At 36.7% G+C, this 27,657-nt stretch overlaps 1 protein-coding gene across 4 annotated transcripts in view; it reads right to left on the reverse strand.

The window, feature by feature from the left end:
* Positions 1 to 8,341: 8,341 nt before the first annotated feature.
* Positions 8,342 to 27,657, reverse strand: part of CWC22 (CWC22 spliceosome associated protein) — a 34,252-nt gene continuing 14,936 nt past the window's right edge. For 3 of the 4 annotated variants that reach the window (XM_075710766.1, XM_075710768.1, XM_075710765.1), the window contains 6 exons: positions 16,585 to 16,662; positions 15,277 to 15,429; positions 14,709 to 14,836; positions 13,631 to 13,732; positions 13,319 to 13,515; positions 8,342 to 10,424 (listed from right to left, as the gene is read on the reverse strand). In XM_075710766.1, the coding sequence (XP_075566881.1) occupies positions 9,838 to 10,424; positions 13,319 to 13,515; positions 13,631 to 13,732; positions 14,709 to 14,836; positions 15,277 to 15,429; positions 16,585 to 16,662 (1,245 nt within the window). In that variant the 3' untranslated portion in view covers positions 8,342 to 9,837. The remainder of the gene's footprint in view (positions 10,425 to 13,318; positions 13,516 to 13,630; positions 13,733 to 14,708; positions 14,837 to 15,276; positions 15,430 to 16,584; positions 16,663 to 27,657) is intronic. The other variant, XM_075710767.1, reaches the window with a different exon arrangement.

Below are 27,657 nucleotides of genomic sequence, written 5' to 3' on the forward strand. Positions count from 1 at the left end.
TAATTCAGAACAATCAGGTGGAGCAGAAAGCTTATTAAGAAAATAAAAGGGTCCTTCTGGAGATATGAGGTGCCTCCCCCCCCCCCCCCCCCCCTTAATTTCTTTTCATAAAAAAGAGATTATAATGGTCTTCACAAAAAAAGGAGAGACTGGAGTTATTAAGAACAAGGAAGAAGATGGAGTTAAAGCCAATGCCAGGGTTAAAGTGCAAATTAAACCTGTCATTCAAAATGAGAATTTCACAGACTGATGACAACTGCCATGCAACTAACCTTGAAACTCACTCTCCTTCGACTGGAGTATGATATACAGGTCATTAAAAAAATTGGTCTTCACGCTATATTTTCTTTATAAACTACAGTGAAACTGCAGTTACGGAAATAAAGCCTTCCTATAAATACTGTGAAACAAAGAAAGTTTTTGATTATATATGCACCCAAAATGAGGTAGACCTTGAGTCTTGGGTAGAAACCCTGTGCACTAAACCCAGTCATTGCTCCTTACCACATTGGTAATCACAGTCACGCAGACCACAGGATGCGCCACCCATCTTCCCCTGGTGTAGAAGCAGAGCCTCATCTTGACGTGCATACTGTTCTAGTTAAGCTTCAACTTCAATTACTCCTGGAAAGGAAAGTATAATTGCATGTATATAAAACATCAGAATGTGATACCAAAATATACACTAACAATGCTGGTATCTGTAATCCCACCTTTTGAAGCGCCTGTCATTAGGTACTATTAAAAAAAAAAATACACATTTTTCCACTTTGGTGGCATTATGTATTATGCTATATATCACCACAGAATCTCAGTTGATGTACCACGTACAATTTTTTTTCCAGCCAGATTTCACAACATCAAGGTATGAATATTTTGTACTGTTTAACAGGGTACAGATGAAAATCAATGTTTAGGAGCTATACAGAGAGCACAGTGATAAAGCCCATCACACAGAGTATAAATAGCCAAAATTTATTCCAATGAACTATATTAATTCACACATACAATTAATCTTAAGTTCTTATGCACAAAGAGAATGAAAATAGAAGACTTTGTATGCAAGTGTGTGTGTTTATATATGTGTGGAAAATTGAAATACACTTTTCCAATATGTCTGCGCTTCTGTAAATAGAGAGCTAAAAATGAAATGGGAGGAAAGAATTACTTTGCAAAATTAAACAAACAAACCGATTCCATGTGCATAGGGATGAATTTAGCCAGAGGTTCCACGAAGAGCACAGGCCACATCCTTCCCTGCCATGGGCATAGCAACAAACCCATCCTCACAGTTTCTCCTCACAGCCATAATCACATAAACATACTCAGCAAGAGTGGAGGAAATGATGGGCTGTGAAGCACCTGTGGATGACATCTCAAAGAATTCCCATTTCAAACAGGTACAGTGATCAAAACAGGCTGACACACCATCTCTCTTCTACAAAGAGTTATAACAAGGGTTTTTTCTCTGTGCAGAAAAGAGAGGACAGCAAGAACAAAGCTGCAAAGGGATTTTTTTTTTTTTTTCCAAATGCATATTTTCAGTTTCTTATTTCAATCACTGATCAAGTAAGTCACTTGGCTTCTATTATTTTCTTAAGCACTTTTTGCATTCCACCTCTGGTGACTCGTAACAAAGTGTGTAGCACAAGAAGAAGGGGGCCCTGTGAATCTAATCAAAGAATGAGAGCCTACAGACTAGACATCCAGCCTCAAGGCCTGAACAAAGGAAGCATATTCATTAGAAGTGTGTCTCCCATTCCAGGTAGTCATCACTTAAGTATTCCTTCCTCATAGGAAGCCACAAAGGCTGTCTGCACCCCTAGTGTTATATGATCTAATATATCAACTTTTCAATTGGCTATTTCAACCCCTAAATTAATGCAACTTTCTGTCCACCATGAAAGTCCCCTGACGCTAAAGTCTGTTAACATAGGTTAACATACAGAGGAGACCCAGAGAAGGCCACACAAAACCCTATCGACTACTTAAGCCTGCTTCTCAAGGTGTATAAATACAGACCACATTCGGGGCATAAGATGCCATTTTTAAAAGGGAACAGAAAGAGGTGACCATCTCTTCCTTTTTAAGGGACACACGGGAGACAGGAAGAGGAGGATAGTTTGAGACAGATCTGTTGTGCATTTCCTTAACAATTGCGTTTAACACACCCAGCTGTAAGGGGTGATGATACGAGAGGGAAGATGGTGTTCTCACCAAGACTGAAACAGCAAAATAAAGGGCTGCTGTCAGCCACCTAACTGTGACCAGTTGTGAATTGGTGCAATCTTTCTCCCTTCAGTGCCACTGGCCTGCCTTAATTTTCCAGGGGAATTTTCAAGTTCTTTGACTATTTAGGCACTTCTCTCCATTACCAAATGAAAAATTGGGACACTTCACAATTTCACATGTGACATCCACCTATGACTGAGAACCAAGAAGATGATGAAGGAGAAAAGGAGGAAAGTATTTGCAAAAGCTAACCTTGGTGTAATGAAGCTATTCCCTCTGGACTCTCTTCATAGCCAAGAGAGGCTCTTCAGTTCACTGTAGGCTGCAGAGGTTTTCTTTGCCTATGACACACAAAGCAGCCACGGTAGGTCAGACTCACAGGGCTCAAGCCAGCCATTGTGAAAACCCTCTGTGCGTATGAACAGCTCAGCAGACCTACCATTTACCTTGCTTGAAACGTTACTGGAGCAATGATTACCAAAATGGACATCAACATAACATGCCCAGCTCTGAACTTGCATGGTGAGGGATGGCAGGGAGGGGACTATCAGAGGCATGTTCCTCCTAATAGCCTTGCCCAGGTATAGGGGATGGGGAAACTGGCTGACCAGCGGACACCCCTCTCCATGAGCTTCTGCATGAGCCTTTACAGCCAAAGGACTCAGGCTGGTTACATAGTCTGCCAGTAAGAAGATACCAACTCTCAGTATTCCCTACAAGCACAAAGAAGCCTATGGGATCCAACCCTACGCTATACGTTGGCCCCTTTTTACTTTTTCTGCTGTTGCTAGTACCACCATAGCTTCTCTGAGGGAATATTGGCATTCACGAGACCTTTCAGCTGCCTCTAAATTCAAAAGCCTGTAAAACTCTATCTGTGCTTCTTCCTAGCAAAGGTGGTGCAAAATAAAGGTAATCGGAACAAAACATTTACAAATATAAGACTGATCAACCTCATCAAATTTGCAATTGTCCTGTAACTCACTATTCCAAGGTAAGGAGGAGAAGGCAAGAAGCATGCTGCATGCTTGTTCTTTATGGTATGTGTGCATACACACTGTTCCTTTAGCCAAGCTCCTTTAAAGATTGTTTTTTGATGCATTATGCAAGTGATATATAGTAAATTTTTGATGTGTCTTTTGGCATTATACTTTTCTAAATGGCTAACACTGCATGTGATAAAGAACAAAGTTCAGAAGTGCTAGGAAAAAAAATGGAAAAACTGTAACCAGAGCAGAAAATGAGGAAAAGCCTAATGAGAGTAAGAATACTGAGCAACGCAAATACAGTCAATACAGGAGTAGCACTGGTAACCAACCAGATGAAAGGTCTTATTCATCTCCCTTTCAATGGGCATCTCTCCAATTAGCTTAAGTATTACTCCAGAGCAAAAAAGGATGCTGAAAATTTCCAGTCTTTATGCGATGAAATGGACTTAGCCATGGGAACCTGAAAATATAAGGAATCTTCCTCAAGTTAAATCAAATTTTAGGTAAGTTAGTGACAAAGGCATTTTTACACAGCTTTTTATTACACAAAAAGCCCAGAATCTGAAATTGCACAAGAGATTTCACAGCTGTGACTGAGGCATGGAGTACCTCCAAAAGCAACAGGTAAGTAACTGAAAAGAAGCCAGGGGCCCAGCAATTTTAAAGGGAGAACACACATTTCAGTTAAGTAATTAAGGATCAGCACCAGTCAACAAGCTAAAACCAACTAGCATTGCACCTACACACCTGTGTCACAACAGCTTTGACCTCACTTCCTTACCAGCCATGAGCACCCTGTCACTGAAGATAAATTCTCTTGTTTCTTAGAGCTTTGCCCTCTTCCATGCTCTTGCTCTTTCCCCCACTCCTTTCTTTTAAGAAATGCTGCAGCTTATTTTCTCCCTCAGGAAAATTTCTGCTCTCCACTTTATTTTACAAAATAATGGAAGAAGATAACTGAAAATGGACATAGCTTAAGCAGAGTCAAAATGTGAGTTTATTTTCTTAATGGACTTTTCTGGTTTATGGGTTAACAAACCAACAACACTAAGGTTTTAAGTTGCACCCCCTCGCTTTTTTTTTTAGTTAGAAGAAAATTCTTCATGATGATAGTCATGAGTAGACAAGAAAAGAAAATCCCTGACTCTAGTCTCAGCCAAATTATAGGCTTGCTTGAGGAAAACATATAAAAAGCAGAACATCTTTGAAGTGACCTCGTTTTTCCAGCGTATAATAAAGTAATATTTTGCTCATGCCACTTTTAACCTAGTAATACATGCTTTGTGTAGTTTTAATTAAAATACCCCTTTATTCTGCATTTTGACTTCACAGTTTCTTAAAAACAATATTTTGACTAATAAAAAAAGCTTTTTAAAAAAATACTAACTTGTCTAATTGAAAACAAATTGAAGGACAAGTTACCCTGCTCTCTGAATGTTATTAGAGAAACTGGAGTCAATTCTCTCTGCTAGCATAATAATAGACGTTTGCTTTTTTAGATTCTCCGTGAAAATTAGCCTTATGTTTAGGCACGTTTCCTCAACAGTGGAAGGTAATTCAAAGTAGTTTAAGAATGGTGAATGAAGATGAGCTAGTATCTTCTTTTATATTCATAAAACTGGGCAAATGTAATGACAAGGAGCATTTAAATTGCTACTGGAGCCTGAAGTGTCCACCTTAGCTTACGTATTTTTTGGTGGCTGACGTGCTAAGCTATTTTAGAGTATAGCCTGCATTCAAAAGTTAAGAGTTATGTTACTGGAGCCTTAAGTAAACTAAAGAACACCATACTCCTAGGTTAAAATAACATACCATCTAAATCTAATTAGTACTACTAGTAAGTTTCAAAATGGAATTTAATTTTCAATATGTAAATGATCTGTTTGTAAAAATCTGTTTAACATGAACAATGGAAACAGAAAAATATTTTTGTAGTCAGGTTCCCATTCCCATGAGGAACTGTGGAGATGAACTACCTAGAATCTGAAGACTGCAATACTGCTTATGTAGCAGCTAAAACTGCTGTAGAAATAATGATCCATTAATAACAATTTTAATGTATTTTTAACAAAGAAAGTTAATAGTTTTTTCCCAAAATGTATCTAACTGCTCTCATACTATGAGGTCATATTTTGATGATTTATGTAACAAGATGGCCTAAACAGTGGTAGTCTTTTTTCCCCAAAAAAACATTCTTTAGACTTAAGTATATTAATAATCATGCTTCACAGACCTTGCTCCAAATAAAATTATGGTTAGAGAACAGAATTACTGTTCTTGCAAATGCCACAAACACTTCAGTCAAGATTTATTCCTATATGGATGGTGAATTCACTGGGTGAGTCAGCAGCTCCTCTCTACAACACCTAACGCCACCACCGTGAGGAAACTCAGAAACTCGGCCAGGGAGTCCGAGCAAAAGGGATGCAGTCTCTCTTGCTGTATCTATGGACTTGGATATTACACCCACTTTTGAAAGGTAAGTTTTAAGCATACAAGATCAGAACAGGTTGCCACAAGTTCCTTCCCAAACATCTTTTTGGTTCATACCACCTCAGACCCAGCTGCGCCTGGAAGTTTCCGCTACAGCTGTTCCCCTTGACAGGCGAAGGCGGTCAGTACAGGCAGCCCTGCCTGGCAGCGACTCATACCTGAACGCCAGCCAGCGTGAGGGACTGCGGGAGCCAACCCAAGAAGCTGACAACAGTTCTATGTTCAAACACACCGCAAAGACCAGGGCCCAGATGCCCAACACCGCATTGCTACGAACACCCTCACTCGTGACACGCTAAGTCCAATGGTGCAGGTTGCCAGTGGCAGGGCCAAAAACCAGCACATTTCTCCAACATAACATTTTCACTCTTCTGAGTCAAGAGCAGTTGTGATTGAAACTTGCAGTTCAGTAAGACTAAAGCAGCTTGGTATTTATTTTATCTGAGAGGCAGCCAAGCCATTGCCTGCACACAGCCCAGAGGTACCTACATTAGGGGCCTTCTGATAGCAGAGATGTAGCAAACCAAGTCAGAACCAGACCTAGTTCTGCAGAAAGCTAAGGCTCGGCTGCTTCAATCATGCTTTTAAGTAACAAGGATTAACAACGGAGCAAAATAGTGAAGAATGTCATAGAACCGCCACTTCTTGAGGTCTTTCAGCCGAAACTGTTATTCAAAACACAACCTAGAGCTCCAGTATTAATTACAGACTAGACGCGTGAGTCACTTCATTACTGCGCATGGTCTACAATTAGCTGTTACTGCTGAGGAAAGCAAGCCCCGGATCACTGTGGATCACTCGGCTCTACAGCAATTAAGATGACGGACTGAAAAGAAACCAACCCCCAAAACTCTTATGTCACTGTGCAGCTCCTGGGATACCATGTAGTATTCAAAATGAGGGTATTTTGACTTCTTTTCCCTTATTAAAAATATAAATAAATAAATAAAGGGCAGGAGGACTGATCAGGGCTATAGAGCAGTCCCACACAAGGGGAGATTACAGGTGATTTTTAACTTCTGGAAAAGAAATGGCAAAGAATACACAGATTTAGATCTATAAAATCACACACAAGATGGCAACTAGGAAACAACTACACAGCATTATTCAGAAAACGCATCGGAAAGCAGCAAATGAAACTGATAAGGCAGAAGCTATAAAAGAAATACTTTTTATGCATACTGTACAGTAAAATACTGGAACTCCTGGCACAGGATGCTGCCGAATCCCCCACAATGAGTTAAAGAATTAGGCCACTTAATGAGCAAGGCCTTATTCAGAGATGCACGTAGTGCCGCTGGCTCAGGAAGTCCTTAAGTGACAGTCTGCTAAAAACTAGGAATGAACTCAGTATTGCTGACCACTGTCGATACTGGCTCTGGGCTGGAGACGCTTCTGCTGTGCCATAGCGCAGCCATTCTTCTGAGCACGCACCTGTTAACATGCACATTGTCTTACTGCTTTTAGCTAACAGTAACCTGCCCATAGTAGTATCATAGAATGCTTTGGGTTGGAAGGGACCTTTAGAGGTCATCTAGCCCAACCCCCCTGCAGTGAGCAGGGGCAGCTTTAACCAGATCAGGTTGCTCAGAGCCCCAGCCAACCTGACCTTGAATGTTGCCAGGGATGGGGACTCCACTACCTCTCTGGGCAACCTGTTCCAGTGCTTCACCACCCTCACTGTAAAAAATTTCTCCCTTCTATCCAGTCCAAATCTATTCTTCTTTAGTTTAAATCCGTTATTCCTTGTCCTGTCACAACAGGCCTTGCTAAAAAGATTGTCCCCACTCCTCCTATAGGCCCCCTTTAAGTACTGAAAGGCCCCAATAAGGTCTCCCCACAGCCATCGCTTCTCATAGAATCATAGAATCGTTTAGGTTGGAAAAGACCTTTAAGATCATCAAGCCCAACCATTAACCTAAGACTACCAAGTCCACCACTAAGTAGTAGTAGTGGTAAAAATAACAGCTATGTTTAATAGGTCACGCTATTACAATACCTATTAATATTTCTGGAAATAAAAAAAAAAACCCCAAACCAACCCCAAGAAACTGTAAATGCAGCTAAGACCCCAGTTCAAGTCCTAATCTCACCCTCTCCCTTTTTTCCACCAAACAGAAAAATATTTTTATCAGCTAGTATGAAACAACACAAAAAATTGGAGATATTTAAGCTGGCATTTCCTGATCAGCATGTCCGAGATCAAATGCTTTATTTTTTTAAATAAGTGTTTTATGTTTTCACATTTATTGTTTTAATGTATTTCCATTTATTAAAGATGTAATTAACAGGCTTTTTAACTTGAACAGAATATCTCAAACGTTATGGGTTAGTAAAATTTATGCTAGTAAACCCATAACATAGTAGGGGGAGTATTACTCTAGATAAATTAACTAAGGTTGTACAATTAAACCATTATGAAGTACAGATCATTTTCAATAATGTTTGTAGAGAGCTATCAGAGAAGCATATGAATTATCAGCAGAATTCTTTTCAGAAAGCATTCTTTCAGATTAAGTTTTCCTGGAATTAACACACACTGCCAAAATGCACAAATCATTTTGAAAGTGAGAAGTGCATTGGATGAAAAACCACCACAGTTTAAACCTCATGATGCCACTAAAGCATTTTTAGCTGTGCAGTATAACAAGATAGAAACCTTATTTTTTCTCTGCAATATGAATTTATTTTCTATGCAAATGTTTTTGACTGAAAATGTTTCATTACATGAAAGCTTGCAGAAATAAATTCTGTTAAATACAGAAAAAATTTTAAAAATGTGACATTTTTCTTAGAAAAATGTTGTGACAAGATATAGGCAAAACTGATCTGTTTCCTTAGGAATTGGTCTACTTTCTGTTATAAAACAGCTCAGATATATTTTCTATGCTTTATACAAGATGAAATATGATTTACACATGAAATGTGTAAGTTCTTATATGCCAGGCAATTGTATTCATTTCACAAAGTAAAAAAAAAGTCTGACAGCGTCAACAATTGCATAATATACAACTATCACCCTGTCTTTCCTACTGACCACGTCCACACTCTTTCCTATTTCATGTCAAAAGACTTTCAAAATTTTCCTTAGTTACTAATGAGATTTAGAGTCTCAACCAGATTTTGATTCATCACTCACACAGTGGATGTTGAGCTAGCTGCTTCAAATGACTCCAGGCAGAACAATTTAATATAAACTGTTGCAGCAACTGAATTTTTTTTTCGGTAACCTTTGTTTGCAATAAATTTCAGCACTTCCGCCATGTAGTTCAAAACATCTAAAAAGACTTCGATTTCTTATTTTTTTATATACTAGGAAAAAAGTTCCTTAAACACTTCCTTTGTAGGGCTAGAGTTGAAGTCTATTGACTTTAAAAATCAAATCCATAGTTAAAAAAAACAAACAAAACAAACAACCAAACCAAAACAACTTTTTTCCCCTATCTCTAAGATCACAAGTGTAACTAGCTCAGGATGTTACAATATTAAAAAACATTGTGAAAAGTAACAGAACAAGTTGACACACTTTCAAATGTGACATTTAGAACAGCAATATTGCTTTTCCAATTTTTAACTCTTGAATAAAAAAAAACAACTGAAGTATTTCCTGAAAATTTTGGTCAAACTTGCTTTCATGTTTGCAAAGTTGAAAGAATATACAGCTAAAGAATGCCTGAAGCGCTCATGCTGATGTTTGAAATTTTTTATAAAGCCTTCTCATGTAACATTCACATTGTAATGTGAAATTTTTACATTTATCACCATAGCCGCAGTATGACTTTCAATTAACAAGCAAAGTTAAAAACCCATGGTTTTTAGACCATAAAGTTACAATTACAAATACTTGAAACTAAGAGACAAAACGACCCATTGTGCTGAGATCGTAACAGTTTTATTCACAAAATAAACAGCTTCCTCTTTCCAAAGGAAGAATTTAACAGAAAGACTCAATGCAATAGTTATAAAAAAGTGGTACTGAAAATTTGAAAAAGTCTGGTAAAATTTACAAATGCAAACTATCACTTTGTACAAAATCTTTTTTTAAAGAAAGTTCAGTAATAGATTTTAAAATACAGTTTTAACAGCTCAGAAATGCACATTTATTTCAAACTCTGGTTAGGTATTATTTTCGTCTGTGTGGGGAATTCTCCCTTCTTCTGTCCTCGTTCTTTCTGGATTCTCTGTACTGGTCAGAAGAACGGCTGTACTTCTCTCGGTGTTTCTCTGAACCATTTCTGTATCTGTCTTCCTGTTCCTCCTCTCTCGGACTTGAATTATTATGGGCTCTCTCTCTGGATTTTGATCTTTCTCTTTTTCTACTGCGATGTCCATTATCTTTGCTCCAGTGTCTGTAATTTTCATCATCAGACAAAGAAGCTCTTCTCTCTGCTTTCTTTGGGTTTGAATTACTGTGTTTATTTTCTAGATCCTTACTTCTTTCATGGTTCCTATCCTTTCCACTATGGTAACCATCTCTGCCATTGGACTCATCTCTGTGGTGATATTTTGATACATCATCTCTCCTGTGTGATTCTCTCACATTTCGGTGATTTCTTTCCGATTTGCTGTCAGTATCACTTCTTTCCTCTTGCTGCCTCCTTCCCATTTCCTTTTCAAGTGATCTCCTTTTCCTTTCTTGTTTTTTCCTGGAAACTTTATCAGATTCTCTATTTTTCTTTTGCATTCTCTTTCTTTTGGCTTTAGGAACATCTGAAATTATAACAAAATTATGGGAATAAGGCTGCATTTTAATTTATTATGCTTAACTTGTTAAACTACATTGAAAGTTCTAGAGAGTTATTTTTTGTCAGAAAACTTTTCTGGGTATGTATCTGGACAAAGATTTCAAAACAATCAGCTTTGATTTTACTGCTTCCCCTCACCCCCAACTGAGCATCTCGCGCAATGGGGGAAAATTCACCCATTCTTTAATTGAGCAGGTACTGGTTATTTTTGAATGTCAGTCTGCATTACAGGCTTTTTATTTTGAAATTCTATGTACTGACAAAACTCCACAACCTTGCTTCCCCTCCCTGCCCCTGGTTAATTGCTTAAGAGGCAACAACTCAAATTTGTACAGATGTGGCTGCCACTCATGAGTATCCATCAGCAGGGCTTTTATGCCATACCTATCTGCACGTGATGCCTGACTTTTGAGAACCTCTACCCATCACCAGCCTCTTGTTGACTTGATACAAAAAGACCAGGCATAGACTGTAAAGTCGTATGTCAGAGCACTCTCACAAGTAATTTTTTTAGAAAGATCACCTTTCCCAGACCATCCAGTCTCTTAAAATCATTAGCTTTTCCAATTACTTCCTGGAAAAGCTTATCAGCCAATCAAGATTAAAAACAGCAGATGGGGAAAAATCTCCAACACTATCCTATGAGGAAACAGAGGCATGCTGAAATGGCTTGAGATAGTGGTATGGCAGCAACATAACAATGTCCCTCTGTTTCATTTTCAGGAGAAATAGTGACAGCTTTGTCAACAATTTAAGATAAAAACTTGTGTATTTCTAAATACACACTAGTGCTCATCTCAGTGGAAGAGGCCTTGCTCTTCCTGTTTGCTCTTTTATAAGGAACCTCTAGATTTCACTCGACAGTATTTATCAGTAAACACTGAAGTTACAGCCATTTAGAATAACTATTAATTCACTTTATTGTATGAACTACAGTATCATATCAGGTAACTGTTTCTAATCACTTTTTGAAAATACCAGCCATAAATTGATTTAATAGTACATCAAGTATCGGAGTTCTACAGCAGCTGGCTAGTCTCATGTCTGAACTAAGGCTTCCTGGCATTCTGGTAAAATGTTATGATGGATCACTTCAGATAGATTTTAGTACATTGAGTTTTTAAAATAGTATTTTCCCTATTTTACATCCACCAGAATGCAGAAAGACCTGAGAAAGTAAATACAAAGGAAAGCTGCTTTGATAACAGACAAAAATTTTGTCCTGTGCTGGTCTTGTTTTGGTTGGAATGACCTCTCCAGAGCACTGCTGAGCTAGCTGAAGTTCCACACATTAACTCTCTTACTGACAGTAATCTCTCATTTAGCTCTACGCTCAATTTCTAATCAGCAGTTTTTCTATCTTCTCTTATATACTGCACTGTTAAAACACTGACATACTGCAACACATTTCTCTAAGAATGTATCTAAACACTACCAAGTTAATTTAAAGATTTAAAAAGCTTCAAACACAGGAAGCCTTGGAATTATAACCAGTAATGGACCTCAACCAAGTTTACTGTTAAAGAATATAGGTATCTCCAATTAGTGTTCTGACCACTGTATTTAAGTACACAAGAACCAGGAAAAAAAAAAGTGAAACCAGGCTGCAAAGATATCAAAATGCAAGTTTTAATGAATGTGCTCCTGGATGGAGAAAGGACAAGTAGTAAAAGGGAGGGTCCTAAACTTACAAAAATGAAGTGTGCAGACTGCAGACTCAGTTGGTTTGTCACCAAGGACTTACTTCTCTGGTTCCCATCAAGCAGCTCAGCAGAGCTGCAGCTGTCTAGGCAGGAGCCATCTGGCTCTTTGCTGAACTAACACCTCCTCTGACCCTGTTTAACTCTGCCCTCCTCCAGTGCTTTGTCGTCATTAATGTAATGACACACAAATCAGACTTCGTACAGTAAGATTGCAATGGACAACAAAAATGCATTTCCAAAGCATGAGCAGTTCACACCGCTTTTATTTTATTAAACAACATTTTTATTTTGAAGGCACGTAATAAATAAAATTAACTTTGAATCAGCAAGCTTCTGTACTATAGAAAGTCATGCTGTGTTATCATCTGCTCACATTATATACAATGGGGGAGAAGGCACACACTAACTCATACTAGCATATACTTTACAGATTAAGCAACGTTTATGACACTTCATGTCAAATAGAAGGTTCTACACCAGCAGGATGGTATAAAACACTAATTATAATGCATAAAACTACAAAATACTAAGTTGTCAGCAAAAGCTAATTCTTCCTTGGAGATTTCTCTACAGACAAGAACCTTCACTATTATCACCACACAAACTCTTCCTGAGGAAGAGGAATTAGAAATGGAGACTTGGAAGGAGAATAATTCAGCTAGAACTGAACAATGTAATTTCTGACCCATGAAGAGGCACATATTTACAGGGAAGGACACAAGTAGTATCAAGCTCACACAATCAAGCCAAGCCAAAAAAAAGAAGTTGTAGACATTAGACTCTACAGTTCACCAGTAAGCATCCTGCAGATATTAATAGGGAAGGACTCTAATCCCTCCATCCTCCACTAAACTCAAGTGATAGTACTGTGCAACAGGTATCAGCTGTATAAAGAAGTAATCTACAAAACAATGTTCCTCAGATATTTAAGTCTCTAAAAATGGAACTCAGTTTTTCTAAATTCTAGAATAGATTTCCATGAGCAATATTTAGTATTTTAAAACTTGTAAGTTTAAAAAAATTCATTAGTTTTTAAAGCACAGAAACCAACACTGTCTATAGTTAGTTTTTCCTCAAAACAAGTATACATAGAAATAAATAGGCATATAGAAATAAATAAAAGAGAAGTAAATAGCTATAGCTAGTGTTTAGGTACCTGAGTCACTGCTGGTGCCACTGCTAGATGAGGAGTCACTGCTGCTGGATGACTCTGAGCTACTACTGCTGCTGTCAGAATCAGAATCTGAGGAAGAGTCTGTCTCTGAAGACGAAGAAGAATCTGATGACTCAACATCTTGTTTCTGTGTCATTATCATCTTTGGTGCATTTTTAAGATGCTCCCGTAATTCATCCCTAATTAACAAAAAAATGTTTTTCAATTTTTTTTTTTGGGGGGGGGGGGGGGGGGGGGGGCGGGCAGGAGGGGTGGGAAGGAAAGTAAATATCAAATCAGAAAAGTGTTTCTCACGTTAGTCCTCCAAGGCCAATAGAAGTGAAGAAATTGATGGCAAAGCGAGTGTTTCTTGGGTTATCCCGAGGCAACAATCCCTCAAAGAAAGGCTGCAATGTTCTGATGAAAACAAATATCTAAATTAAACACCGTGCCAGCTTAGCACTAATTCTCATTGCCATTAATAAACTGAAAAAGAAACTGCATGAATCTCCATAGGACAGCAAAAGTTTTCTCTTCATGCATTTTTCAATACTTTCATTGTTTATATTTGTGATGTATCTGATCAAAATGCTATTTAGAAACTTGCTCTTTTAGGAAAACGTAAGCCTCTTCACACACAGAAGAATTACATGCATACTGTCAGATTATGACAGCTGAAAGCCTGATTTTGTGAAGCCCTGAAGAGACTTGTGAAATTGCAGTAGCCTGTGATAGCAAAGGACAATACTTGTTGACCAAAAAGTTCAAAGATCTAGGTGCCTATGCTGAAATCCCATCAAACGGGGCCCTAAGTATAGTTTCAAGTTTAAGTTTACATGAGCTAAAGCATCTACTAAATTCTTCATCATACACAGAAGAAATCCCAACTTACAGGAAATAGCTCAAGCAACTAAAAGGAACATTGCCAGAATGCAATGCATTAATCACGTACAGGCTTAAAAGAATGTGTTATTTACACTATGCTTAAGGATAAGCAACTAATTCTAGAAAAACTGGAATCAAGTCGTGTGCTTTTTTCTAAGTTTTGTCAGAAAAAGAAGCCACAGTAACATTTAGAGAGCTATATAGCTGACAATACATAAAAACAGACTTCATAAAAATAGACTTGCACTTGGAAAATTCTTATACCAGCTGAACTATCCTTGGGAAAAAAAGATACATCTTGCAAATAGCCATGCACAACCCAAACTGATGGTAACAGACTCAGCTTAATGGGACTCTTTGCAATGACTAAATCTACGCATGAACTTACTCTTGAAGTACTGCAGCTAAAGAACTGCAGTCTTAGTTGAACTTGAAAACAGAGTTCTTATCCGTACTTTTTCAGATAAAGAAACAAATTTACAGTTTTGAAAATAAAATTTCAACGTACTCATCTTTTAGTCTTGCATTTAGATTAGGAAGTCCCATATATTCACTGAGTTCCTGAAAGAATATTTTGACAAAAATTCTACTGGAGGATGTGGTAGTTTCTTCACTCAGTATTATACATTCAAGAACCTGAAAATATTTAGAAAAACATTTAGAAAACACCCTTAAATTTAAACATACATTCTTTTATTTATCTTAAAAACCTTTGTCCTCCTGAAATAACTAATAAGGACTGATTCCATTACATTGATGATTAGAAGTTCAAAATTCTAAAAAGTACATTTTAATCAACCAATTCCAGCTGAGCTCCACAAAATAACAGCTTAAATTAACTACTTAAGAATGGGGGAGGGAGATGACGATGCACAGGAGGCAGAAAGAGGAGATGGAGCAACACAGATTTGTTCAACAGTGCCTGAGAAGTCATTTAAAATAATCCAGTTTGATACAAATACAAGTAGTTCCAAATTGTAGAATACATACTAACACTAATGTATTATATATTATTTCTGAATGCTGGAGATTAATTATTGAAAAAGAAATCTAGGACAGCAGCCTTTTTTACTTACACTCCAGGGAATTGAATCGGTGTACAGTAGATGAGCAAACATCTTGGCAACATTCCTCAGTTTGTTCGTTTCCAAACGATGAATGGTATCATATTGTTCTTTGAAAATAGCTTCAAAGGATTCCATATATTCTTTTTTTAACATGCAGAAACGCTGAGACAACATTGTACAATTTAAACAACCAGATTAAACAAAATAGTAAACATGCAAATAACCTACATGTAAGTGACCTAATGGTGCAAATATTTACTGCCAAGATTTTCCTTTTAAATAATACTTGGAGGAGAAGAAAATACCTTCAAATGGATACATTTTATTGCTTTCAGCAGTTTGTCAGAACAAGACACTCATCTGCATTGCAAATTAGTAATTATCAATTTTGAACTACAGCAAATTATCCAGCAATTTTTTTTACCTCAGTACAACCAGTATTTTCACCTGATGTAACCCCATCAAATGTAACTTTTTTCCATGACATCATTGAAAGATTATTTAAAATTAGAGAGGCAGCAGGGAACACAGAAGCAAGACATTTTGGACATAAGCACTCCAAAGAACATGGAAATTAACAGTTATATTCTACTGAACATGTAGATTCACATGGCTAGTGCTTTGTAACTGACAATCAGCAGAAGTATTTCCTCAAATACTGGCTAAAACATACAAATGGAAAAAACCCACTCACTTTCAGCATAACTTGCTCCCTTGAGAAGACAGGTATTTTATCTTAACTAGTCAGATCTGTCAGTATCATAGATAGGGAAAACTTAACTAAGAAATAACTGCAACTAAATTAGCAATTAGTTACACAAAACCAAAGAGCTAGCTGTTTACTGAAAAACAAACAAAAAACCCACCCATAACCCTGGGACAGAAAATAGTCAGTCTTGTGCTCTGAATAAAACCTACTAAGCAGCTTTGAATGAAGTGGTAGAAGACAGGAGTCTCCAAAATTAATCTTCAGCACTGTGAAAAGGATATTTTCTGGTAACTCATAATACTTTTACCTCATTTTAGTACCATTCCTTTACCACTGATCTATTATTCTACCATAACGAGAAAAAAGGGAGGCAAAATAGGCAACAATATAAAGAGAAAATTAGTTCTCTCATTCTGCATTCACTATGCTTATGACAATCAAAATGTTAATTCAATCAACTAATACAACCAATCAACTAATATAACCATTTTCAGAATGATAAAAAGACTATCAGTTTTATTTATCCATTAAAATTTGAAACACAAAAAAATAGAGTAAACCAATGAAATTATCTACCATAAAGTGTAAAATCTAAAACCAGAACTCACCCCTGCCAGTAACCCAAAGAATTTCTCGTATGTTCTTTGCTGAGCACAGCAGTCAAGTATCATATTGCAGAGTTCTTTCTAGTTTAAGAAAATAAAAAACCTCTAGGTAAATTCACTGTAACAGCAAAAACGCATCATTACTAAGCACCATAATATTGAAGAAAGCTTTGCATGGATGCAAACTTTGAAACGAGAGCATTTACATAAAGCTTCACTGGCAACCTCAGTAGTTTACTGAACTTCTCATGTTTTAGACATTAACTGGGGCATGAATATGAACTTTTGCCATTTAAATTTCCTCTTCTGAAGCTAAAATTTATGAGTTAACACACTGTAACTCTCACCAAAACCCGTCAAAACTAATTTACAAACTGACTACCACAGTGCAAAAAAGGAGGTATAAGATCAAAAGGGAAGTTTTTGAGGGCTTTTTTTGTGGTTCTGGTTTTGTTTGTTTGTTGTTTGGTTTGTTTTGGGTTTTGTTTTTTTTCAATAGCACCAATCCCTGCATTTATAGAAAATGAAGATTCTTTGCAACTTCCAAATGTCAAAATGGCATGTAGACAACCCATTTGGAAACTCAATTACAGTGTGGATGCTTAGCAGCTTATTTCCAAAATCAGAAATATCTGTAGGTTTTGGTATATACTAATATTTTTTAATTATTCAGCCATAACTTGCACCACAAGCTCTGCTTACCATAAACAAGCAGAAGGCAGTGTATCACTGCAATTGCTTCATCAGAGAGGCAACGTTCTGAGGGTGATGTTCAGAAAGACTAAACTGAGCCTTGGGAGGCTGATCTGCCTAGACTTCCTCTATAACCAAGAGACTGAGAGGAACTTTTCTAAAGAAGCTGGTTCAGGCTCATGTTATGAATTACCCTCCAGAAGAGCATCTCTCCTTCTTGGCTAGGAAGGAGCAGAGGAAGCCTAGCTAGAATAGCCTCCCAAAACTTTTGTGCATCCCCCATCACTGACAGCCTGCCTTCCATTTTTCCCTGTCTCCGTGGTGGACATGGATGTAAGCACCAGCTACAGCAATCTCACAGAAGATGCTCTCCTTCCGTTGATACCAACTACCTGTAACAGTTAAGACTCAGTCCTTTTAGAATACAGGTTGACTGCTCCCTCTCTCCTTGTTCCCCAACACCGTTACCCCAAGATCATTACTGAATCACCCTCTGGCAGTACCACCTATTCTTTCACACACACCAAACCAAGAACCAGAAGGAAACACACATGGGTGGATTCTGCTTTATACCTTGCCTCTAGGACCAGAGCCCTTCACCAGCCGAGAGCATTGATCTAGGCAAGTAAGCATACACCAGTTTAAAACCAAACTTATTTCTCTGACCTACTATGTAAATTACAGATTGTAATACAGCTATGAACTACTTTAGAGCACATTTTGAAACATTAGTTAAGACAAGTGAAGCAAACACTTTTATATAAATTAAGAGCCCAGAAATACACAGCACTTAAACAGGACTGCAGTTTTTCCCATTAACTTATTATTATTTTCTCGTAAGACCAACTTCATAGCATAAACCAGTTTATGACATTCCCAAATAAGTTTTTGTCTGTTAGTCATGTATCTTCCACGATTAGTTTAATTTTTCTTTAAACTAATAATAACAGTCCAATAAAAAAATTGGAAAATTTCAAGCATTTTGTCCTCTTTATGTTACACCAGTTTACTGTAATGTATACCAGATTTCATATTCTCCCACTTGCGCCATTCTTCCAAGCACATATTCCCAAAAGAAACATTTTGCCCATCACAAAAACTCATGACAAATAAAAAGCCAACCATGCTGAACAAGAAGAAAATACCCCCTCCAAATACCAAGGCAGTAACATATGAAACAACCTTACAGATGTGTTTAAAGGCATTCCTTTCAACACTGTCACACTATGTTAGTGTGATGTATTAAAACGCATATTAACTTTTTATATTATCCTGTTTTACAGTAATGCTGCAGTTAATCAGTTTTTAAACAATAAAAAGGGTAAAGTGCTGATGCCACTGCTAATAAAGTCAGCAAGACTTGAAAAACAAATTACTTTTCTTCCTCATCTTAAATGCAATTACAACATTTGTATCCCCTGTGGTTTACAGTAATTAAATATTTTAACATTTTAATTAAATACTACAATAATTTCTAGGAGGGTATCTTGAATAATCACATGCATGAAAATAGATTTGCCCACAAAGACATTCTTGCTAGTGTTATCAAAACAACTCGAGGTTAGGTCTAGAGTAACTGTCTTCCAGATTAAAAATTAACAAACTTTAAAATGAGTGAATTATTTTTTGAGAGATGAGACAGGTTCACATAGCAATTCTAGCTTCATTTATAGCTTTAAAGGTTAGTTAACTCATTTCTATACTCCCAATGATAACACTTCTGGTGATGTTTATGGCAGGAAAAGCCTGTGTTTTTTAGCCCATCAGTTGCTTTGAAGAATGCAATGAACTTGTTTCCCAGTTTTACAGGCAATTTATGTATTGTGTTGTTCAACAGTTTTCATACAATGCTCAATAAGTGACTATTCAGCTTCGTTAAGAAAATATGTATAGCTATCCAATCATGCAGTAAAACACTTTGTAAATATCTGACACATCCCATACAGATGGTGAATGATCTTTAGAAAAGATCTTTAATTCATTATTGTATCATGGAAAAAAATGGCACTTCCCAAAACTGCTAAGACAGAAGATAAGGAGAAAGCTCCCTCTAAATACACTGCTTTTCTTACAGTTCTCCCTAAATACTTCCTACTAGCTCTTACCCAAACAGCATAATGGTTTAGATGGACCGTTGCTCAACCTACCATGGCAAGTATAATGATACATTTAAAGATGCTGAAGGGTAAACTAGGAAGAGTCAGAAAAATTGGACTTGCTTTTTCCCCCAGTTTTACCATTTTAAAAAACAAGCACACCCTGCCCACTCTATATTCTCTCAGCTTCACACAACAGTTATGTTCACTGCGGATAGAAGAGCTAAAGCAACTCAGCTTTCTCACTCCCTTCTGATCATGGGTTCCTTTTTACAGTTACTACCTTCTTTCCCCATTTCTTCTTCCCTTACTCTTTGCTATTTCTTTTCTTTGACATTTGCATTCAGCTAAGACTGTAATTTCAGAGCTGCTCCACAGGCTGCCTCCAAGAGGAGGTCTCACTCTCCCCTCCCTAGCTGGAAGCAATGTAATTTCCACCTCCCCTCCCTTGCCAGCCACACAGCTCTGTTTCATCCATTGCATACAAAAGCTGAAGCAATCAGGAGACATCCCCACCCTGTAAGCTAATGTACCTTCTTAAAAATACAAAACTATCAATCCCAGCACTTGGTTTCTACAATCATACAAGAACTAAAGGAACTTATTTGCTGAAAGCAAACCTAGTAAAGGACATAGGTTGGTTTAAATCAATGTGAAACTGGAATTATGTGAAATTAATGCCTTGCATTTTAGACATTTGCACTGCTTTTACAGATGCTATGCTTCTCCTTTCAAGCTGAAGTGTATTTTACTTCCACTTACTACCTTAAAGCTCTCTCTACTGCCACATATTTTAATGTGTGTAACCGTCCCATGTGCCTATTCCTTCTAGCATCTCTCCTCTTTCTCTTCTTCATTCGTCAAATTACCACTTAGAGCCAAGGCGAGCAAAGCCATGGAAGGTGTTTCAGTAGCAGGTGGCCTCTTGGCAAACTACATGCAGTGCTTTTGACAGCTACTATACTGTCTCCAGGTCTGTCCTGTGTTTGGTCAGCTAACGGTCTTTCAACTTTTACTGTCCCTTTATTTACCATTTTTTTACCTCAGCTTGCTTTATGTTTAGAGCAATGTATGCTTAAAGCTGAATAACGTTATCAAAAACCTTGCACAAATCAGACGTATAACATGTGACACAAGAATCATTCTCTGGATAAAGGATAGATATATTTTTCATCATGCTGCTACAAGTCTGCAACACACACAAAAAAGTCTGGTGAAATACTACATTAAAGCCCTGCAGTATCTGCTTCCCTTCCACCTGAAGGCTACACATGCAAAACTTAAAATTAAGTGATGCCACCGAGGTAATCTGAGCAACTCCATCTCCTTAGGTTAAATGCATGCATACATACATGTTTGGACAATCAAAGTCTAGTCAGAAGTCTAGCTAACACCTGTTAACAGTAACACACAAATACAGCATAATTCTGTGTGTCTTCTATACCTCCATATTGTAGGCATCAGCGTATACCACAACATACACAATAAGGGCAATGAGCTTCCCAATTATATAATGAAGTTGGCTATTTTTACCTCATTAGTATCTTTAATGTCATAAAGATATGCAATCACAGCAAACTATTCTATGCTTATTGGAAATATTTTAAACAAATTCATAAAGAACATGCAGCCTATTTTCCAAAAAATACAATTCAGCTTTAAGCAGTCAAGATAATTGAAAATTAGCCTTAGATTTTTTTTAAAAGTTTATTTTCTCATAGAAAAGATCAGTAAGAGCTGAAAAGTTTAAACCCATTAAAAGTTATGAGCATATGCTTAAAAGAATCTTACCTAATAGACATCATGTATTCAAAGAAGTACTTTTTAAAACTTAAGTTGTGTTTCTGAGACTTCATCCCATATAGGTATGGTTTAAAAGACCTCTTTTAATCCATTACTAATTATTTCAAGTGATATTTTGAATAATCCATCTATATCTTTACATGATTTCTCCTGTCACAGCTCAGCCCCTTTGTGTGATCCATAGGCCTGTTAAGAGTAACCCCTATTCCATCCTTCAGGTCATTAAAGAAATCTCAGGTCAGCCAAAGCAACTAGCTCATTCACACCTACCAAACTATTTAGAAACCGTTTTCAATTTTAAATACGTAATCTACATTAACTGGAGAGAATGAAAGAGGGTAAACTGGTTCCGCTAATGGATCTTTCCAAATTTTAACTCAGTATCCAGATTCTGTACCTATATGTGCATTTACTCATGTTCTGTATCTTTGGGGATTACATTGATGTCAACGGCACTGCATGTTACACAAAGTAAAGCCAGTGAAGATGCAAGACCTTGTCTGTTAAATTTTATAGCCTAACTATACAGTGTTCAGAAGCAGGTTTTGGTTGGTTTTTTGTTTTTTTTTTTTTTATGTTGTAGTCTTCGGAGGCTCCTATATGTGTGAAAACCAGGTCAAAAATACTACATAATTTGTAAAAAGTTTGATCAGTGTAAAACAGCTAGACAGTAACATAGCATAAACAAGTATATAAATCAACACTTTGACTTGAAAAATGTCAAATTTCTAGTGGGAGCATGGACCCACCTCAAAACTCAAGGCTACTGATAACACTAATAATTCTGTTCTTTTGTCAACACCTTTTGAAGACTCCTGAGGAACAAACCTCAGATTACCTTTCAACTTGTGATCTACACAGCTCTGGCATCAAAGATATTATTTCCATTTTAAAGATATAAGATACATAGCTTAGCTTCTATGGCTTGTGAATTATGTACTGAATAAACAAGCTGTAAACTGATGGACTGTCCAAAGTATTCCCAGGATCATACAGGTCATAAAGAGATAGTCAAACAGTTTAAGAAACTATGCCTGGTAGGTAGGGATTAGTTACTGTACCTTGGATTAAGAAACATCTGTAAGCACACAGACCTTTCAACACAAAGGAAATCAGGCTGAGGGCCAGCTTCTTTCAAAAGTTTTGAAATATAAACATTCAGCTATCAATGTTTTTAAAGAATTAAGATTTTTGTAAAAGTTATATATTAATTACATATTATATTTTATATAATAAATTCTTACTTTACTGTTATTTGTTATACTAAAACATTTGGAAACTAAGATAACTAATGCCTTGAGCCAGGCTGACATTCAGATAAGCAGTTTGAGAATAAGATCATTCTGATTTTGATGGAACTTGCAGATTTTAGGCAGTGTACTTGAAGTACAGTTAAATTTAATGAAAAATCTGAACTAAATGCTATGATAGTCCAGGCTAAAACAGTATATGGTTCAGAAAATTAGATGTATCCATGTCATTAGACTTATACTTCCAGACATTAACAACAACAAAAGAAGCAGGGAGATAAAGGAAGTTTATGCATTAACTGAACTCCAATTAAACATACTTTTAACCTCAATGTCAGAGTTACTGCTATGAATTTTTTTTTAATTGATAGATTATGAAAATTCAGATTGATTCAGCATCTCAGGTCCCCAAAAAGTCCTGCTTCAACAGACCGGAAATCTACTTGAGGATGATCATCTTTCACAGGCAGTAGCAAGGCTATGAACTATTCACAGTGCAGTTGCCAAACCTACCAGTTGCAATGCCCTACAGTAACAAAGGAAAACGATGAATCTAAAAAATCATCAACTTGATAAGAACATAATTATCAGCTTTAGACCATCCCACTCTATACCAGTTTCCTGGACTACATTCTCACTGAATGTCAAGTCAAAATAAGTACTTCTGTTATCTTCAAGACTCGATGCATAAATAGCACAAGAGACACTGACACCCGCAGCCCTCCAACTAGGACTGTTTTGAGCAAGTGTGACGCCATCCTGTAAAAATGAAAACGTGTCAAATGCATGCATAATTCTTTCACGAAGGCTGTGCCTACAATAACTTTTCTCTCTTCAAGTGGGAAAAAAAAAATCCTGTGACCCGTTACTTTTGTCTGGGATAACGACATTGAGGGGCAGATATTCTTATAAAAGAGGTTCTAATTTAATTTAGCAAAGTTCCAAGCTTTCCCATGTACAAGTTTAGTTCTCATCACAACCGAAAAAAAGGAACAAAAGCCTAAAAGCCAATCTGGGTTAGGCACATTTTCAAAGAGCAAGAACAATGTATGGTTGGTTGTTTTTTTGGTTGGTCGTCCTGCCCCCCTCCTTGAGGGAGACTGGACAACAAGGTAAGACATTTCCTTTTCTGCTCTCAGCTTGAATGATGCTAAGAACCTTCTAAAATTAAGTATTCTGTAAGCAATATCATCTTTTAAAAAAAAAAAAAAAGAAAAGAATCTATATTCCTTATATATGTTTTCCTAAAGAAGGATCAATTCTCTAGCTAAGTAGTAGTTACTCCCATCTAGATTTGTATTACTGTGAGGATCCTCAACGCTTTCTTTGAACTAAAACCATCAAAAACTGAAATGTATTTCAAGAACAGAGGCAACAAAAATCTGTTAAGGGAAAGCATAAAGTAAAAAGCCTATTTCTAATATTTTAGTTGGGCTTGTTTGTTTGCTTTCCTCATAATTCAGAACCCAGAACAACTGGTAATACCATACTCGTCTAATTACAGTTTTAATGTATTTAAATTTTCTTATTTGGTAATCCATGGGATTAATGCAGCTTTAACACAGAAAATAACAGTACTTTTTAAAAAAGACAAATAGTGTGTTCTGTCAAGACTGAACATATGCCCAAAGAAGCAACTGTAAGGCTTGTTTAGAACAGCTTCTCACAGCCTGTAGTACAGACTACAACAAAGCTTTCCAACTTTTGATCTGCAGGCTTCAGTTGTGTCTAAACACCAAGAAAAGCAAGCCTCCTATTAAATTTGCTGTGAAAAGGAAGAATTTAAACTATTTGAATTTATTTTTTCCTTAAAAAATAATCAGAAACCAACACATGCGAATTAAATTCTGAGTATTTGACATACTTAAATACTACTGCCTAATGCAGAAGAGCAGAACTAAGATACCAAAATGAGTCAAATCAACCAAAAAAAAATCAATAAACCCCTTTGTTAAAGCTTAAGAATCCACTTGGAAGACTACAAGGGAACAAGAAATTCCCAATGCACAGGAGATGCACACAATTGTCTTCATATCTGAGTTACAGTAACAACATTCACAGATCTGAAATAAAGGAAGCAGAGGCATGCTAGGTTACCAAGAGTCCACTTGGAACCTACTGCTCAAGTGGGGATGGATGTCAGCACAAGAGATAGTAAAGAACTAAAATTTAGAAAGTTTTTGTACCTGGACAAGAATTCAGAAAAGAGGTCAGAAACCAGGGGGTGAGGAAGAATAATTAAAAAAAAAAACCCAAACCCACCACCAAAAAAACCAAAACACAAAACCAGAAGCAGGAAGACATCGATATCATTTAATCTGCTGAAGTCATAAGAAACAGAGTAACAGGAAAAACAAAATTAACTTGAACGGGCTATTAGTAATAGATTTAGGAAAAATTCTCGTATCGGACTGAAAAAAGTTGTAAGACACTTTTTTTTTTTTTTTTAAACAAAACCACAGTGGTAGAACAAGAGAGATCTATAAAACATCATGCACATGGAGATCCTGAAAATCTGTAATATGGAAGACGCAGTGTGAAAAAGGATTAGGACAAAGTTTGTGACAAAAAATTTCAAAATGGCTTCCAGACATTTATATTAGGCAATGTAAAACCACAGAGGAGTAAGACTTTTGCTCATTTAAGGTAACTATGACATGCCAAAAAAAGGATACAGACAGAAGAAACCTGAATGGTTACAAAAAAAAGACAAAGAGAGAAACAAGAAAGCACACTGCTTGCATCTGTCAAAGATTAATAAAATACAGAAGAAAATGATACATCTTAGACGTTTTAATTTCTAATGACTAAAGAAGGGCCCTTTGACACAGAAGACAACATTGAACATGCTAGAGTCATCTAAAAAAGGATTAGAAAGGGCAAAAAACAGATCAAGTGTAATCAGGAGGACAGTTTAAAGACAAGGTCCAGGTACAAGAAGCAGACATTGTATTTCCAGAATCCTGGAGCAAAAATTAATGAACAAGAAAAAGAGTCAAGGAAAAAAAGAAAAACTGGGAAAGCTGGAAACGAAAACTGAGCTTGTGAACCTGGAAAAGAAAACTGTGGAAAGAAAAGGTGTTTTCTAGAGAAAGAAAACTAGGATGCTGTAGTAGGCAACCTTTTCACTCAAAAACCAAACAAACAAAAAGGGATGTGGGGAAAAAAAATAAAGAACGAGGAGATGGAAATAAGTGAGAATTTGGAGGAAAGAGAATATACAACTGAAGATTAAAAATTAACTTCATGTAAATCAGATAGGAAATGGAAGATGGATGTTTCTGTTTAACAGCATCATCTACTCCTGAAAAAGCAGCATTTCAGTTCATGGCAAAGTGAAAAATGTGTTAATCTCAAGTCAAAACACAGCAATTTTAGATTAGTAAATTAAAAAAAAAAGAGAAAAAAAAGACTGCCAACATTCCCCTCAGCACCCGGTACTAGACTGCAATGCCAAAAAGCAGTATTACGTTGTTCTAGTCTGTAGATTATCCATTTGAACCTTAATCCTCTTTCTGCAAGTCAGAGCTGTGTGACAGATCCATTACTGGTATTAAGCATACAAACGCTTGTGTTGCACAGCAGTTAACACGACACAATAATCTGATAATTCAACCACTGAAAAACGGCTAAATATATTCCTGAGCTCAGCCCTGCTAAATCACGCCAAAAATCTCTGTACGTAAAGATTTCCGGAACAATTAACCTGCAAGAAAGTCGTTACATCTGTATTAGTCTCAAAACTGTAATTCATGACTGTCTTCAGGTTTTGAATATTCTTATCAGTTCTTAGAATGTATTTAATTGACAATTCACTACTCAAAACCTGTGGAAAACAGTCTTAATGACAAAATTAAAGCCAGCTGATTTTATTAAGTAAAACCTTCCAGAAGGAAAACATGAAGTTACTGTAAAATTAGACCTAATTTGAGTGAAAATTTTGCAACAAGAATTTTAAGTTTCACCTGATTTTGAAGGAATAGAAACTGCATTAAATGATACTTCAGTCAAACACTCTAGTACCTGCTTCTCATGATAACTGCAATTCATAGTAGGAGTTGGCATAGAGAATGAGCTCTTACCTACAGGGTCTTCACTGTAAGAAACAACGAACCATGATATTATCGCCTCTCTACACTCGATCTAAATTGCACTTTTCTTACAAGCATAAACAAATTTTGAAGATTCATCCAAGAGTTCAGCAAACATTTCAAAAATTTCTCAAGATTGGTTAAAGCTTTGAATCATAAGGTGCAAAGAAATTGTAGACAAATACACATCCTGCAATACAGGTTGCTATAGCTTTCAGTAAAACAGACGGGGGAAAAAAGTGCCCTATGGCTAAAAAAATAATCCTGTGATTTGTTTTGATAATGAAGGCAGTGGGAATCAATTCACTAAAGGCTTCAATCAGAAGATATTAACTTGAAAGAACAAAAGACGATTTTCCTTGTTTAGAAACTGGCAGTTAATTGAACCAGAAATTCCTGCTGAGTGCATTCAGTTTTCTACCCTTATGGACACACTCGAGCCCCATAAATCCTTGAATAATTCTATTGTCTGTATCTGGTGGTTCTTTCTGTTCTCACAGTGATCAGGAAACCTCATTTTTTTTTCTTTTTGCCCCCATAAACACTCCTTAGGAGCTGTAAGTCTATACAATGAGCAAGTCAAAGCTCTCATATCTTTGATTAAGGTGAGGTGAACAGTAATGATGATTATTAGGGAAAAAAAGAAATCAGCACAAAGATGATGCCTCATGTGAGAAGAAGATGCAGTTTTACAGCAGTTTTGAACCTTGAATTGTAGTAACTCCTACAACTAGTATTGAATCATAGGTTGATACTAATTTATTTTTATCTCTTCAGATATATACTTGCCAGAATGCCAAAAATAACACTTCTGCATTTATTTTAAAAGCACCTCATTCATAGCAATTACAGCTGAATCATAACTACATCACCTCAGATTCTTTAATAGGGTGCTGTGCCAACCAAAATAAATTATCTAAGTACCACAAACTGTAACATTCAAATACATAAATTCTTATTCATCTACATGTAGTAGTTTTCAAAGAACACTATAAATTTTATTATTAAACACTATGATGCTTAGCGAATTTTACACATTTTCCAAAGCACAAAGTGATAAGAAAGAATCTGTTGGAATGAGATGTTAAGGGAACAAAGTAATATTGCCTAGAGACTTGACTAGACAGCGAGTGGGATATGATA

The sequence above is a fragment of the Pelecanus crispus genome, chromosome 5 (assembly GCF_030463565.1).
Source record: "Pelecanus crispus isolate bPelCri1 chromosome 5, bPelCri1.pri, whole genome shotgun sequence".
Classification (NCBI taxonomy): Eukaryota; Metazoa; Chordata; class Aves; order Pelecaniformes; family Pelecanidae; genus Pelecanus; species Pelecanus crispus.